This window comes from Mchenga conophoros, linkage group LG19 (genome assembly GCF_057382185.1).
Source record: "Mchenga conophoros isolate Kocher_MC1m ecotype Shallow Benthic linkage group LG19, M_conophoros_male_GT1.1, whole genome shotgun sequence".
NCBI lineage: Eukaryota > Metazoa > Chordata > Actinopteri > Cichliformes > Cichlidae > Mchenga > Mchenga conophoros.
In genome coordinates, this window is record NC_140544.1 from 17498378 (window position 1) to 17516122 (window position 17745).

Here is a 17745-nt window from a genome sequence, read left to right on the forward strand (position 1 = left end):
TATGGCGTTCCATGTATGCCTTGCCTGCTAGCATCTTGCACCCTGCTGTTATGTGCTGGATTGTCTCTGGGGCATCTTTACACAGCCTGCACCTGGGGTCTTGCCTGGTGTGATAGACCCCAGCCTCTATGGATCTTGTACTCAGAGCTTGTTCTTGTGCTGCCATGATTAGTGCCTCTGTGCTGTCTTTCAGTCCAGCTTTGTCCAGCCACTGGTAGGATTTCTGGATATCAGCCACCTCCTCTATCTGCCGGTGGTACATACCGTGCAGGGCCCTGTCCTTCCATGATGGTTCCTCATCTCCCTCCTCTTTCTTCGGTTTCTGCTGCCTGAGGTATTCACTGAGCACTCTGTCAGTTGGGGCCATCTTCCCAATGTATTCTTGGATGTTCCTTGTCTCATCCTGGACCGTGGTGCTGACACTCACCAGTCCCCGGCCCCCTTCCTTCCGCTTAGCGTACAGCCTCAGGGTGCTGGACTTGGGGTGAAACCCTCCATGCATGGTAAGGAGCTTTCTTGTCTTTATGTCAGTGGCTTCTATCTCCTCCTTTGGCCAGCCTATTACCCCAGCAGGCTACCTGATCACGGGCAGGGCGTACGTGTTGATGGCCCGGATCTTGTTCTTACCATTCAACTGACTCCTCAGGACTTGCCTGACCCTCTGCAGGTACTTGGTGGTTGCAGCCTTTCTAGCGGCCTCTTCATGGTTCCCATTTGCCTGCGGGATCCCCAGGTACTTGTAACTGTCCTCTATGTCTGCAATGTTGCCTTCTGGTAGTTCAATCCCCTCAGTTCTGACTACCTTCCCTCTCTTTGATACCATCCGACTACACTCCTCCAGTCCGAACGACATTCCAATGTCATTGCTGTATAGCCTGGTAGTGTGGATCAGTGAATCGATGTCTCGTTCACTCTTGGCATACAGCTTGATGTCATCCATGTACAGGAGGTGGCTGACAACTGCTCCGTTCCGTAGTCGGTATCCGTAGCCAGTCTTGTTAATGATCTCACTGAGGGGGTTCAGGCCTATGCAGAACAGCAGTGGGGACAGAGCATCTCCTTGGTAGATCCCACATTTGATGGTGACTTGTGCTATGGGCTTGGAGTTGGCCTCTAGTGTTGTACGCCACATCCCCATTGAGTTCCTGATGAAGGCTCTTAGGGTCCCATTGATCTTGTACAATTCTAGGCATTCCAGTATCCAGCTGTGGGGCATTGAGTCATAGGCCTTCTTGTAATCAATCCAGGCAGTGCACAGGTTGGTCAGTCTGGTCTTGCAGTCTCGGCTGATTGTTCTGTCTACCAGTAGCTGGTGTTTTGCGCCTCTGGTATTCTTGCCAATTCCTTTCTGTGTCCCGCTCATGTATTGACCCATGTGCCTGTTCATCTTAGCCGATATGATGCCTGACAGGAGCTTCCATGTAGTACTGAGGCAGGTTATTGGTCGGTAGTTGGAGGGGACCGGTCCCTTCTCGGGGTCCTTGGGGATCAGGACCGTCCGACCTTCGGTTAGCCATTCCGGGTGTCTCTCGTTAACTAGCAGCTGGTTCATTTGTGCTGCCAGACGCTCGTGGAGTGCAGTCAGCTTCTTCAGCCAGTAGGCGTGAACCATGTCGGGCCCTGGTGCTGTCCAACTCTTCATACTGGAGACCCTTTCTTGGATATCTGCCACTGTGATGGTTACTGGACCCTGTTCAGGGAGGTCGCTGTGGTCTGCCCTCAGATCCTCTAGCCACTGAGCATTGCCGTTATGGGTTGCATCCTTCTCCCATATGCTCTTCCAGTATTGCTCCGTCTCCAGCCTTGGTGGTGCTGTTCTCTTATTGTTCCCTTGCCACTGAGAGTACACCTTTGCTGGTTCTGTGGAGAACAGCTGGTTTATTCTCCTGCCTTCTATCTCTCTGGTGTACCTCCTCAAGCGGCTGGCCAAGGCTGTGAGTCTTTGCTTGGCAGTTTCCAAGGCCTCAGGTATGGACAGCTTGCTGTATTTCTTAGGCACCTTATTTTTCGCACCTTTCTGCAACTCCGTTAGTTGGCTAACCTCCCTCCGTGCTACTTTGATCTTGCCCTCTAGCCTCCTTCTCCATGGAGGGTACTGCCCCTTGTCGCTGTTCAACTTGTAGCCAAGCATCTCACTGATCACTGCTGCCGTATTGTAGATCAGCTTGTTAGTGTCGGTAATCGTGGCTGTAGGTATTGCCCGTAGTGCTGCATTAACATCATCTAGCAGACCTTCTGAGGGTACTTCACGTAATCTTGGTAACCGGCTACGGGAGATCCAGGTTTCAAGCTTGGCCATGATCCTATTTTTCAGGTCAGTTCCTCTCGCACTCAACGATCCTTCTCCTATCGCACTTGGGGCTATGTACCCAATCTCGGGTGGGGGTGATGATATCTCCCCCCTGACCTGGCGTCCTGACTCCTCCTTGCCGTAGCATTTGTGTTGTACCTCGTCAATCTCTAGCTGTGAGAGCAGTCCCTTCTTTCGAATGTTGGAACACTGAGCTACTAGTTGTTCCTTCCTGGGATGCAATCAAAGAGATGCTTTTCGCTTCACAACTCCCAGAAAACCCATTTATATATATATATATATATATATATATATATATATATATATATATATATATATATATATGTGTATATATATAAAAAAAAAAAACACCCAGCACGCCCCTGCGGGCGGTTTATCCTTCAAGCTCGGGTCCTCTACCAGAGGCCTGGGAGCTTGAGGGTCCTGCGCAGTATCTTAGCTGTTCCCAGGACTGCGCTCTTCTGGACAGAGATCTCCGATGTTATTCCCGGGATCTGCTGGAGCCACTCGCCTAGCTTGGGAGTCACCGCACCTAGTGCTCCGATTACCACGGGGACCACCGTTACCTTCACCCTCCACATCCTCTCGAGCTCTTCTCTGAGCCCTTGGTATTTCTCCAGCTTCTCGTGTTCCTTCTTCCTGATATTGCTGTCATTCGGAACCGCTACATCGATCACTACGGCCGTCTTCTTCTGTTTGTCTACCACCACTATGTCCGGTTGGTTAGCCACCACCATTTTGTCCGTCTGTATCTGGAAGTCCCACAGGATCTTAGCTCGGTCATTCTCCACCACCCTTGGGGGCATCTCCCATTTTGACCTCGGGACTTCCAGGTTATACTCGGCACAGATGTTCCTGTACACTATGCCGGCCACTTGGTTATGGCGTTCCATGTATGCCTTGCCTGCTAGCATCTTGCACCCTGCTGTTATGTGCTGGATTGTCTCTGGGGCATCTTTACACAGCCTGCACCTGGGGTCTTGCCTGGTGTGATAGACCCCAGCCTCTATGGATCTTGTGCTGCCATGATTAGTGCCTCTGTGCTGTCTTTCAGTCCAGCTTTGTCCAGCCACTGGTAGGATTTCTGGATATCAGCCACCTCCTCTATCTGCCGGTGGTACATACCGTGCAGGGGCCTGTCCTTCCATGATGGTTCCTCATCTCCCTCCTCTTTCTTCGGTTTCTGCTGCCTGAGGTATTCACTGAGCACTCGGTCAGTTGGGGCCATCTTCCCAATGTATTCTTGGATGTTCCTTGTCTCATCCTGGACTGTGGTGCTGACACTCACCAGTCCCCGGCCCCCTTCCTTCCGCTTAGCGTACAGCCTCAGGGTGCTGGACTTGGGGTGAAACCCTCCATGCATGGTAAGGAGCTTTCTTGTCCTTATGTCAGTGGCTTCTATCTCCTCCTTTGGCCAGCCTATTACCCCAGCAGGCTACCTGATCACGGGTAGGGCGTACGTGTTGATGGCCCGGATCTTGTTCTTACCATTCAGCTGACTCCTCAGGACTTGCCTGACCCTCTGCAGGTACTTGGTGGTTGCAGCTTTTCTAGCGGCCTCTTCATGGTTCCCATTCGCCTGCGGGATCCCCATGTACTTGTAACTGTCCTCTATGTCTGCAATGTTGCCTTCTGGTAGTTCAATCCCCTCAGTTCTGACTACCTTCCCTCTCTTTGTTACCATCCGGCTACACTTCTCCAGTCCGAACGACATTCCAATGTCATTGCTGTATAGCCTGGTAGTGTGGATCAGTGAATCGATGTCTCGTTCACTCTTGGCATACAGCTTGATGTCATCCATGTACAGGAGGTGGCTGACAACTGCTCCGTTCCGTAGTCGGTATCCGTAGCCAGTCTTGTTAATGATCTCACTGAGGGGGTTCAGGCCTATGCAGAACAGCAGTGGGGACAGAGCATCTCCTTGGTAGATCCCACATTTGATGGTGACTTGTGCTATGGGCTTGGAGTTGGCCTCTAGTGTTGTACGCCACATCCCCATTGAGTTCCTGATGAAGGCTCTTAGGGTCTGAATCGTTTTGTCTAATATGTAGTTTACTGAAGTTTTATCAATATTTTCAGTGTCATAATTCCTGCTTTTCCCTCCAGAGGGTGCACAAGTATTACATTTATAGTCCTCCCTGGAGGTTTTTGGAGTGGAGAAGAAACTGATTGCAGATGGCACTGATAATGTGCTTTTAAATTTGAAAGAATTTAATTTATGAAACTTGAAAACTGAACACAAACAAAAGAAGAGAGCAGCAAACGTTTCAGTGCATATTCCAGTCAGTCCCATACTTGCTTGCTCTTTTTCTTAACTTGCTATTTATTGCAGTAACTAACACTACCACTATGATTGTTTTAACCTTGCTTTTTTTTTTTTTTTTTTAGATAATTAGGATATGAAATTTTAGTTTTGATGTTTTTCTACCTACCTCTGTAGTACACTGCAAACTAGATTTGTACTACATGAAAGTAGAGGATGGTAGTAAAATAAACTTATCTAATGACTGATAACACAAATAACCCGTTACACAATACGTTAACCCATTATTGCTCAATATGTTGTTAAAGTCTGTGTTCCTGTAACTTCCCTCCACTTGTGTGCTGTCTGTACCAGCCGTTTTCTTTTGTTTTTGAAGATTATTATGATTTTCATTGGTTGCATTAACTGTGCATTCACTTCACATCATCACACATCTCTTTTTTTTTTTTTTTTAATGATGTATGGCATGTTTTATGTTCATTTCCCCCTCAGAAAAATGGCAGTATTCTCCGGTTATATCATAAAGATATAAATGTTGAGCAATGTGTGACTGCACAGGGTGGTTCCACTCTGGTTACAACACACACCATGTTCCACTATGTTCTTCAACAGCTAACAGCTAAGATACTGCGTAGGACCCTCAAGCTCCCAGGCCTCTGGTAGAGGACCCGAGCTTGAAGGATAGACCGCCCGCAGGGGCGTGCTGGGTGTTTTTATATCTATCTATCTATAGATATATATATGAGAGAGTGAGAGAGAGAGAGATTTTACCTTCCCGTCATCTTAAAAGTGCTTGATTGTTGGGATTTTCTCTAAGAATCCTGTCGAGTCTTTACCTTACAGAATAAAGCACGCTATTGCTGCTGTTAGCTTAATATAAATAAACCCTGAGCCTTAAGAGTGAGAATTTTTTTTTATATTTATGCAAATCCAAGTGTGCTAGGACTCGTGGATGATTGGTTACTGGGAGACCTGTGCCAGCCCTCTTCTATGCAGATTGAAGTGTGCCATTCCACGCAGATGATTGGCTGCGTAGGGATCCCATGACACTCCAAGAGGAAATGACTGGCTGATTGTGTGCACCTGCGGGTATAAAAGGCTGAAGCTCTGTTATGTCAGAATCAGAATACTTTATTGATCCCTGGGGGAAATTATTTTTTGTTACAGTGCTCCATTTTAAACCAACATTAAGACAAGACAGACAATACGCTAACTAAGAATAGTACAATATATACATATATATACATACATACATACTTAAGTCACTTATAAATAAATATTTGGAAAAGAAACATGTGTAGTTGTAGCAGCAAACAGTGTGTTAAGTGGATGCGTTGTACAGGGAGATGGCCACAGGCAGGAATGATTTCCTGTGTCGTTCAGTGGTGCTTTTCGGTAATCTCAGTCTCTCACTGAACGAGCTCCTGTGACTGACCAACATGTCATGGAGTGGGTGGGAGGTGTTATCCAACATTGTCTTTATCTTGGACAGCATCCGCCTCTCCGACACCACCTTGAGGGAGTCCAGCTCCATCCCCACAACATTGCTGGCCTTACGGATCAGTTTATTAAGTCTGTTGGCATCTGCGACCCTCAGCCTGCTCCCCCAGCATGCAACAGCATAGAGGATCGCACTGGCCACAACAGACTCATAGAAAATCCTCAGCATTTTCTGGCAGATGTTGAAGGACCTCAGTCGCCTCAAAAAATAGAGACGACTCTGGCCCTTCCTGTAAAGTGCTGTGGTGTTTTTAGCCCAGTCCAGTTTATTGTCAATGTGTACTCCAAGGTATTTATAGTCCTCCACAATGTCAGCACTGACCCCCTGGATTGAAACAGGGGTCAAGTGTTTCCTGGTCTTCCTGAAGTCCACGATCAGTTCCTTGGTCTTTGCCACGTTGAGCTGCAGATGATTCTGCTCACACCACGTGACAAAGGAGTCGACCACAGCCCGGTACTCTGTCTCATCATCCCTGCTGATGCATCCAACCACCGCAGAGTCATCAGAAAACTTCTGAAGATATGTGTCTGTAAGTTGCATGTTTTCCTTCCCTCCTTTTGTTTGCCCTGCCCTTAGGTACACAGACTGCAGACTGGTGTTAATTTGGGGATCTCCAGCTAACTAGAGGAAGGAGGCTTTGATTAGACAAACCAGGAGTGCACACCTTGATAAGGAGACTCACCTGTGGCTGGGTGCGGCTCTCTTCTTTCCTTGCTTAGAATTTTTTGGCACATATGTAAAGCTCCTGTGGTGTATTTCTTTTGTTTGAAGGGTGTGGTGGGAGTAAAGAGGACTAGGTAAGTCTGGGGACCCCATACACTTACTCACCTAGAATCCTTTCTGTTAGAAACACTAGGATAAGTAGGTAGGTTGGTGCCACCCATGTAATTTTGAGCTTGTTTTGAGTTGAAGATTAGGGTCTTTTTTCCCTGTTTTTGTTTTTCTAGAGTAAGAGCTCAGCTAAGTTTTGGTTTAGTCTTTTTGGTAGGTTGTGCCAAAAAAACCCCAACTGTCCCTTTCTCCCCCACATTTGTTGTATGAATTTGGGTTATTGTTCTTGTGAGAAAAAGTTGTTTAGGTCTGAGTTCTTGTAACTTCTATCCACTTGTGTGCCGTCTGTACAAGCCGTTTTCTCTTGTTTTTGAAGATTATTATATTTTTTTAAAATTTAGGTTAATGAGGGCATGTTTTGTTAATTTCCCCCTTAGAGAAACTGCAGTATTCTCTGGTTAGAAGGTTTGTGCACTGGATCTAAATGTTGAGCATTGTGTGGCTTTACACTGTTACAACACACAGCATGTTTGTCAGGTTATTACAGAAACACTATGTCTTGGGGTTTTTTGGCCTCGAAGTCTTGTGTCCTGTGAAATTGCTACTAAAAATCTCTCTGGTGGGTGGCATAGTTTAGAAAAACAGATCTAGGTTTTCTGTTCCAGAAAGAGCGTTAACTTAAACTGAGCTCTTCAATCTCTAGCAGTTCATTCCCTTCTTCCAAATGTTGGACAATTAGCAGCTATCACTGTTACACCATCGATGTGGATAAAAATTCCGTCATCCTATTCATGTAATTCATCTCTCTCATTTTGTTATTTTCGTCTCTTGATGGAAACACTCAGGAGACTAACAGTCTGTTAGGGAGACTAACAGTATGATACAATTAAAAAAAAAACAACCAAAAAAACCCCCACCTGATTAAACCTGAGCGGGAAAAAAACCCTGACTGCTTAAATACTCATGAGGAAATCAGGAGAAGAGACACAGCTGAAGAAAACAAGGCACAGTTGAACAGAATCAATTGATGAGAAAGAGGGAAGGCAAAATTGACACAACACACAATGGGACAAGAGAGTATCAAAATAAGATAACATAACATAACCATAACAAATACCATAACAAAGATGGACACTAAGACACATAAACCTGACAAAAGATAACCACAAAGACAGGACTGACTAAATATGGGAGACCTAGAACACAGACTAGACATAATGAACAAATGAAGACTGCTAACAATGATAACTAACAAAAGCAAATATGAACAAAAACACAACCTAAGCAAAGACAATATTCAAAACTGAAAAAAACTACAACAAAACAAGTCAGACAAAGAATAGCAAACAGAAAACTGAGCGTCTTGGAAAATGCTACCTGTTTAGTTTGGGTGGAGAGCCCCAGATTTAAGCCCTATGGGAGTGTCTCCAAGCCAAGGTGTGAAAACAGGTGTGAGTCACAATCAGCCAAGGTTTCGGGTGAACCCACTGTGAAACCTACCTAACAGGATGTGAGTGAGCGTTAAGGCATCTGGGAAGGGATCTCAAAACTGGATTACACATGGCAGACAGTCGGTGTCGTAAACCACCGCTTCTGTTCGAAGATGGTTGTTCACAGTTGACATAGGGTAGTAATGGGAAGTTCGACTCTTCTAAGAGAGCCGGCTCTTTTGGCTCCCAAATGGCTCTTAAAATATTATCATCTGTAGCATCATATTCTAGCAAATATGAATGCTTTGTGTGTTGATAAACCCTTTTGCATTTAGTGTTTTTACGAGAAGCCTTATAATTGCCTAATTTTGTGTATTTATTCTGTTACGAAAGCGGGCATTCTTACTTTTCTTTAATATTTTAATCAAACTTTTAATTTTAATTTAACGCACACACAAAAACACTGCAGACAGAAACGGAAACAAACTCAGTAGCTGAACAGTATGTCCTCAGTGCAGGTTGACAATCAGAAAACTTAGATGCCTCACCTTGCATGGGTTGATTCAGTTTCTCTTAGGTAGTATCTGCTTTTTCTTTAAACTGCATGCAATGCTGCTTCGTTTATGGGTGTCAGTCATATTTGTTTTTGTGATGCACTTTCACTTTCCTCCTCGCTGCTATTGTCTCACTCACCAACTGTAGTGATCGGCACAGCGAGCCTGAAATATTGATACAGTGGAACCCCGACTTACGAATACCCCGTTAAACGAAGAATTCAAGTTATGAAGGCACTGAACAGCAATGTTTCTGCCTGTGTTATGGCAAAATGCCCGTGTTACGAAATTCGCTGACTCTGATTGGCCGAGCCCAAAATGCCCACAATGCCTTCCGAATCATGTGACAACCCCTTGGCTTTCGTAATTGCGCTTCGCTGTTCCACTTGAACAACGTATTGTTGTTCTAGTTAGCAATTAGCCTATAGCCTATCGTTCAGCATCGCCTCACTCAAAAGGAGCGATGGGTGCTTCGACTTACGAAAATTTTCGACTTACGAAAGAAACTCAGGAACGAATTAATTTAGTAAGTCGGGGTTCCACTGTACTTCCAATACCAGCAAAAGTTTTTAATTTAAATTTGTAATCATAAATATGACATACAGACAAAAGTAAACTCTGCAATTAGCAGGATAGTCGGTAATACTCTACAACGCATTGTGAGAACAGCTGAGAGGATAGTTGGTGTACCACTCCCCTCCCTGCAAGACATTTACACCACTCGCCTCACCCGCAAAGCCATCACAATTGTCAACGATGCAACCCACCCCGCGCACTGTCTGTTCAGCCTCCTGCCCTCTGGAAAGAGATACAGAAGTCTCCACTCCCGCACTACCAGGCTCACCAACAGCTTCATCCACCAGGCTGTGAGACTGCTGAACTCTCTTCCCTCCCGGCTCCCAGCCAGCAGAATCACCAGATTGGCAGAAGTATAGTAGACAGATTGGACTCTACCCCCCCCACACTCTCCAACAAGGAAACACTCTCTGAACCAAGAACTGAAACATTCCTGACTTGCATTGCAATTGCACACACCTGCTGCTATATATATATTTTTAGTATTCTTTTAGCACTATTTATATTATTATATTACTATTTATTATCTTATTGTTAGGGCTGTTTTTGTTTTTGTTGTGCATCTGCACCTTATTGTTGTCAATGCCTACGCATTTTTTTGGGACAGTGTGAAACGTAATTTCAATTCCTTTGTATGGCAAGTACATTTGAAGAAATTGACAAATAAAAGTATTCTATTCTATTCTATTCTATTCTAATACCCTGTAAATAGGAACTACAATTGCCTTCCGCCTCTCATACATGTGCGTGCTACGCCTCCGCAAGAGTGTGAGCCAATGAGAAACCCAAGGCACAAAACATTAGACCACAAAACACACAATCTTGACTTTGTTCACAGATAATAACTGCATTTACATTCAGCATAGAAATTATACTGTGTACGATGTATGTGTTAAATACCGTGGCAACACAACAAACCTTGTTTAAAAAAAAAAAAAAAAAAGTCAGGAGTCGGCTCTCACTTGATGGGAGTCTGGTCTTCTGTTTCACTACAAAGCTCTAAGAGTGGATGCTTTTGCTCATGGCACATCACTAACATAGGAGGCTTCAGCCACACACAGACAAAAACTGGTTCATCCCAAAAACAAAACTCCTAAACACAAACTTAACAACATAGTGTATCTGTATGTGTATGTGTATTTGACCTCAATAAATTAGATGGCTCCTGAGATAGCTACAGGCTCCGTGCATGCACAGCTTAGAAATAAATGAGCTCGGCCCTGAGCAAAACGCTAACTTCAGTGTCCACTCTATTAATCCACAGTTTAAAATTGCCTATGCAGTGCTCTCTAGCCTGTGTGCCATTTGCTGCCTTTCAAGATTTCCCCTAGGTTGGCGCCAGTAACACGTCCAAAACTGAAAATGCTGGGTCTAAAACCCAGGATAATAACATTGTTATTGTGCTTTAAGTGAGAGATACATCAGGATTTTACAACAAAGTAACATCAACATCTACAGGAGGAATTATCTTTCAGTTAATCTGTTATTTAAAATTATTTAACTGTTGCTGGTTTAAAGGTATGATTGTACATATGAAAAGAGCTACTCTTCATGTTTTTGAAAAGGGTACAACCAGGTTGTTACAGGTACAACCAGTTCTACAACCGAAAAGAGAGGACGTTCTTCTTTGCCCTCAATTCAAAGCACAGTCATAGCTAACTGTACATTTTAACAAAATTCTGTTGCTATCAGTTTTTTTTTCTTATAAAGGCAGAAACAGAGGAACCTCCCTATGCTTCAGATACTGAAACTTTCCTTTTTATCATATCAGTATAGTAACTAATGTCATCTGACTGTTAGTAAACTGTGTATAATACAGAAAAAAACCTAAATCAATCAACACTTTGTTCAAATCAAACAATATGATGGCAACTGTTAAATCCTGATCTAATTATATCTTATAGAGGGAGGAATTACCTTTCAGTTTTTCTGTCATTTAAAATCATTTAATTATAGCTCTCTACTTGGTTTAAAAGTATGACTGTACGTATGAATGTAAAACTGAAAGCACAGCAGACAAAAACAATAACAGCTGCTCCTCCCATTTTTAAAAAGGGCACATCCAGGTTGTTTCAGGTACAAGCAGTTCCACAATCGAAAGAAAGAGGACATTCTTTGATCTAATTTCACTTACCTTTGAAGCTAAAATTTCTTCCATCGAAAAACTGAAAACATCTTTGTGAAAAGAAGTTAATTCGGTATTAAATAGGTTAAAAGTACCATTTGTGCTCGAGTCTTGCAAGGAAGGAGTGCCTCAAGTGAGTATCTGTTACTATTGAATTTTTTGTCTACGGGTTGTTTTTTCCCCTTTTGATTGAAAAACCATTTTTGTAGAAATTTGTCTCACCAAAACAGCTTGTGGTAAATGTATAGAACAGTAAATGAAAATATTTATACTCTTCAGTCATATAAATAACTAAAATAAGCATGTGCTGTATAATCTCTTGAATCAAACCAGAAAATGATTATAGTTTTTTCAGTTTGTGGGACTGCCATGGAGTATCCATCTCACCTCTTTGAAAACAAAGAACTTTTTGAAGAATTTAAGGAAGCAATGAATAAAAGTCATGAAGAAGGGGCTGCTAAGATCATGGAGCTTTTGGATCAGCAGAAAAACACTCCACTAAATATTGCCATCACTGGAGAAAGTGGTTCTGGGAAATCCACCTTTGTTAATGCTCTTAGAGGCCTATCAGATGATGATGAGAACTCTGCGCCCACTGGCCCAGTTGAAACCACCAAAGAGGCCACACTATACACTCATCCAAAGTATCCCAATGTTAAAATATGGGATCTCCCTGGAATTGGCACCACCAAGTTTCCAGCTGCTAAGTACCTAGAGCATGTTGAGTTTCAGAAGTTTGACTTCTTCATCATTATCTCAGACACTCGCTTCAGGGAAAATGATGTGATACTTGCTCATGAGATTCAGAGGATGAAGAAAAAGTTCTACTTTGTTCGCTCAAAGATTGACAACGATTTGCGTATGGAACAAAATAAGAAAGGATTCAATGAAGAGGAGACTGTTTCCAAAATCAGAAATAACTGTATTGAAGGTAAGTTTCTTTTGTAATACAAAACATTAATATATAAATATTTAATCTGTGCCTTATTAAATACTATCATAAAGTATTATTTTCTTCATTTTCCCTTTTTTTTTCTTTAGTTTCATTTTTGTTGTTTTAAGAGTTAAGATTTTTCAATTAAAATTAATACATTTTAATGTTGACAGTATATTTAGATGACATAAAGTCGCACGCATTAAATACCTTTTGTACTTTATTATACAGGGCTTCAAAATGAAGGTCTAGAGTCCCCCCAAGTATTCCTGGTGTCCAGTTCTGAGCCCCACAAGTATGATTTCAGCCTTTTAGGGGAGCATCTTGAAAAGCAACTTCCTGAACACAAAAGGAATGCTCTGCTGTTGGCCATGCCCATCATCAACCTGGAGATAATAGGAAAGAAGAAGAAGGTTTTTCAGGACAAGATAAAATATTATGCTGCTGTAGCAGTTATTTCCTCATGTTTGCCTGTTTTGGATGATGTCATCAGTGAATACCAATCTGGGTTTGGTCTCGACTGTGAGTCACTGCAGAAACTTGCCAATAGCATAGGACTGCCTTTGAGTGATTTAGAAGCTGTCATGAAATCTCCTCTTGCTGATAAAGAAAAGGTCAAAGCTCTTTTCACAGACATTCTGTCACTATCGGTGCGTTCAGCCTGTGCAACTGTGGATAGTGAAAAGTCTAATATTTTTTCAGCTATAGGACTCATAGGATCAGCAGCATTGTCATGTTGGTCAACTTACAACAGTATAAACCGTTTGCTGGATATGTTTGTTGATGATGCACAGAGTGTTTTCACAAAGGTTTTAGACCATGTGACTGCTAACCCTTGATGGGCTGACATCACTCAGAGTAAGTTAAAACTTAAGGATCAACAAGTTGAATCTGTTGAGCAGATGTGCTATATGCACTGCCTTTACTCTTTGAAGACGAATGGTCCTTGTTGGTATGATGATATATCTGATTCTGAAGTTTGTATAAAATCCTAACTAATCATAATTAGAGAACATTTTGTGAACAACTGTTGCATAACATTAACATGTCATATTTTTCTAGTGTTTTTAGATCAAATATACCCTTATGGATTTATGTTTTGTGTGTAGCTGTGTCTTTTTATGGTTGTTCAGTGTAAATTGGAATGATCATGGAAATCAACACATGTTGCATACTTGTATATATTTTTCATAGAAAAATGAAGAACACAGAAGTTTCCTACCATTAAAGGTAGTAATCTTACGTACCTTATTGGTTCTAGCTGACTACAGGTGATACAGGAAGTAGATTTGGAGACAGATGCGGTGTTTGTGAATGAAAGGGAAAATCGGAATATAAGTCCTACAAGGGATATTTCTCACTCCAAAAAGTTCTAAATGTTTGTGAATATAATTGTGCCTACTGTTGAGTGTTCTGTAGTATGAACAAATGTGTTTTTACATGAATGTTAATAATTTAGTGGTCTGGGAAATAAATTTCTCTGAGTTCCTATTCTCTTCTGCAATTTCTTTTGAAATCAGTGCATTCCTGAATCTTTTTACTTAGTTGTAGTTGGTTTCCTGAGACAAATGGTTTTGCTTTCTCAAGTTGTTCTCTGCAAATTTGCCTTTTTCACGCAGCCACACTTTGAATAGGCAAAAATATCACGAACATGACTCCTATTGATCTACTGAACTAATTCCAGTCTACTTGCAAAACTATAGACACTCTAATCTCAACTTTATTGAGTTGAGGGTTTTATTGAGCTACAACGATACATAGAGAGGATCGTCTAAATGATCTTTTCTATGTATCACAAACAGTACAGATGAACGTTCAAACGTTTTACATGCTGAAAATTGTTCACAATAGTCCTTCATTCAATTAGAGCATGCCTAGGTGAGTATATACTATTAAATCTTTTATTATAATTTTTATGCACTCAATTCATAGCTAACTGTACATTTTAACAAAATGCTTTTACAACCAGTTTATTGGTATCTCTTTGGTATCGGGCGACCGTGGCTCAGGGGGTTGGGAAGCGTATCTGTAACCGGAAGGTCGCTGGTTCAATCCCCGGGCTCTCTGTCCTGGTCGTTGTGTCCTTGGGCAAGACACTTTACCCTACTGCCTACTTGTGTTGGCCAGAGGGGCCGATGGCGCGATATGGCAGCCTCGCTTCTGTCAGTCTTCCCCAGGGCAGCTGTGGCTACAACCGTAGCTTGCCTCCACCAGTGTGTGAATGAATAGTGGCATTGTAAAGCACTTTGGGTGCCTTGAAAAGCGCTATATAAATCCAATCCATCATTATTATTATTATTCTCATTACTAATAATCAAACAAGGATAAGAAGGTTGCAATATTGCTCATGTAGGTATGACGTCTTTCTGCATATTAAATAGGTCAAAGTGTGTGTGAAACATTGTCATAAGCAGGAGCGTAAAGGATAGAATTCACACAGTGATCTTTGCATACCGTAGATTGTGTTGAATATTCGCTCCCCTCCAGTGTCTTGATGCATGCACAATTATCCAGGTAGGTAAATCCCAAAAGATGGATTGTGTTCATCTGGATGTAGCGTTTTCATTGGTTTCGTCACTCATCCAAGTGACTTCTTTAGTCTCAGCTGACTGCAGGTTTCCCCAATCTTACAAACAGTGCATTTGGATAATGGCTGAAGGAACGTCACTGAAGAATCAGTGGGCTGGGAGGTCAGTTCCTTGATCATTAGTATGCAAATTCTCATGACCATTGATCAAAGCCCACTGATCAATGGCCATGAGTACCATTCACAGAGAGTTCTCTCTTTCCCCTTACCCCAGAACCCGTCACAGCAGCAGATGGCTGCCTCTCCCTGACCCTGTTTAAAAGGAAGTTTTACCTTCCCGTCATCTCAAAAGTGCTTGTTCATAACAGATCACTTGATTGTTGGGATTTTCTCTAAGAATCCTGTCGAGTCTTTACCTTACAAAATAAAGCACGCTATTGCTGCTGTTAGCTTAATATAAATAAACCTGGATTGAATAGAATTTTACTGGGTTATTGTTACGGCCCTGAGCCTTAAGAGTGAGAATGCCTTTTTATATTTATGCAAATCCAAGTGTGCTAGGACTCGTGGATGATTGGTTACTGGGAGACCTGTGCCAGCCCTCTTCTATGCAGATTGAAGTGTGCCAGTCCATGCAGACGATTGGCTGCCTAGGGATTCCATGACACTCCAAGAGGAAATGACTGGCTGATTGTGTGCACCTGCAGGTATAAAAGTATGAGGTGCCGTAAGGGACATTATTACTGAAACGCTCTCACACACACTACTGAAATTTTAGCTCTCACACACACTACTGAAACGCTCTCACACACTACTGAAATTTTAGCTCTCACACACACAACTGAAACGCTCTCACACACACTACTGAAACGCTCTCACACACACAACTGAAATTTTAGCTCTCACACACACTACTGAAATTTTAGCTCTCACACACACAACTGAAACGCTCTCACACACACTACTGAAATTTTAGCTCTCACACACACTACTGAAACGCTCTCACACACACTACTGAAAAACTCTCACACACACTACTGAAACGCTCTCACACACACTACTGAAACACTCTCACACACACAACTGAAACACTCTCACACACACAACTGAAACACTCTCACACACACAACTGAAACACTCTCACACACACAACTGAAACGCTCTCACACACACAACTGAAACGCTCTCACACACACTACTGAAACACTCTCACACACACTACTGAAATTTTAGCTCTCACGCACACTACTGAAACGCTCTCACACACACAACTGAAACGCTCTCACACACACTATTGAAACGCTCCCACACACACCACTGAAACCAGAGGCATTTCTGCTGAACAGGAAGTTGTTTCCTGACAAGGAAACTGATGGAAAAAGTGGTATATTTCAAAACACTACAAGGATTTCTACTCAGCAACCTGCTAGTACAGCAGTCCCCAACCTTTTTTGCGCCACGTAAACAATATAAAAAATAAAAAAACGATAAATACCATGAAAACCATAAATAGAAATGTGTTCGAATTTTTGTGGAGGAATAAAACCCATTACATAGAAAGATCTCAGCTTGTGAAGGGATACAATAAAGGTGGTATCAAAACTCCAGAATTGGAATTTATGGTTGGCACCCTTAGAATTAAATGGTTAAAATCTTGTCTGTCACAGCCAGACTCTACTTAGCTCCACATCCCATGATTCTTGTTTAATAAAATAGTATACAGGATTAGACTTTATTTTGAAATGTGATTTTGCGGCAAATAAAATCCCCATAAAGATATCAAACTTTCCAAAACAGACGTTGCATTTTTGGGAAAATGAGATTTACCCACAACTTCTCCCCATAATTCAACCTTATGGAATAATAGGGTAATAACACTTAATCAAAAATCAATTTTCAAGAGTGACTGGTTTGAACAAAAATATTATATTCATAACAGATTTGTTGGATGATAACGGTGTCATTCTAAGTTACACAGACTTTTCAGAAAAATATTGTCTAAACTGTTCTCAAAGAGAATATAACAAATTTTGTGAACTGGTCCCACTGCCTCTGCTTCATTTGATTAAAATTTTTATGATATACAATAATTTCTCATCAGTGCTCCCAAATTTATTGCTAGGGCAATGTCAGCTGTTTGATAAAAATGCAATAAGAAATTTGTTAGTAGTTTCTTCAAAGACAAAATATTTCATAGTTACAACAGAATGGTTACATGGCATGGTTCTAATTTAGTTATTTCATATACACTGGATAAAGCATACTAAAAATTTATGAAATAGCCTATTCTACCTAAAGTTAAAGAAACACACTTTAAACAAAACTAATACTGTGGCAGAATTTCTAAAAAAAGAGATTTGGCTTTGAGGTGGATCAGTGTTCTTTTTGTACTGATGAAAATGAAACCCTAGAACATCTTTTTTTTTCTATGCCCTATCACACAATGTATTTGGTGCAACTTAAAAAATTGGATTTCCCTAAATATTAATGATGTGCCACTGTTTGAATTACATCATAATTTTTTTTATATGGATCATCTAGCATTGGATGTCTCAGACATTATTGACATCATCGTACTTGTTGAGTATTGCAGCATCGACAGCGATCAACTCGAAGGAAAATGACGACGGAGGCAAAAATGTCCTTAATATTTTTGGGAACTTTATTCCTCATCAACATGCGGCAAAACTTTTCTCATGGGTGCCATTTTCGTTGTGGTATACTTTTTTTTTTCTTAGGGGCGTGATGACGCA

General features: G+C 41.9%; 1 protein-coding gene across 1 annotated transcript in view; it reads left to right on the top strand.

Moving 5' to 3' along the window:
* Positions 1 to 13871, top strand: part of LOC146551992 (uncharacterized) — a 19981-nt gene extending 6110 nt beyond the window's left edge. Inside the window, exons 4-5 of the mRNA XM_085258283.1 lie at positions 11865 to 12462; positions 12697 to 13871. Coding sequence (XP_085114409.1) covers positions 11865 to 12462; positions 12697 to 13304 — 1206 coding nt within the window. The 3' untranslated portion in view covers positions 13305 to 13871. The remainder of the gene's footprint in view (positions 1 to 11864; positions 12463 to 12696) is intronic.
* Positions 13872 to 17745: the final 3874 nt, after the last annotated feature.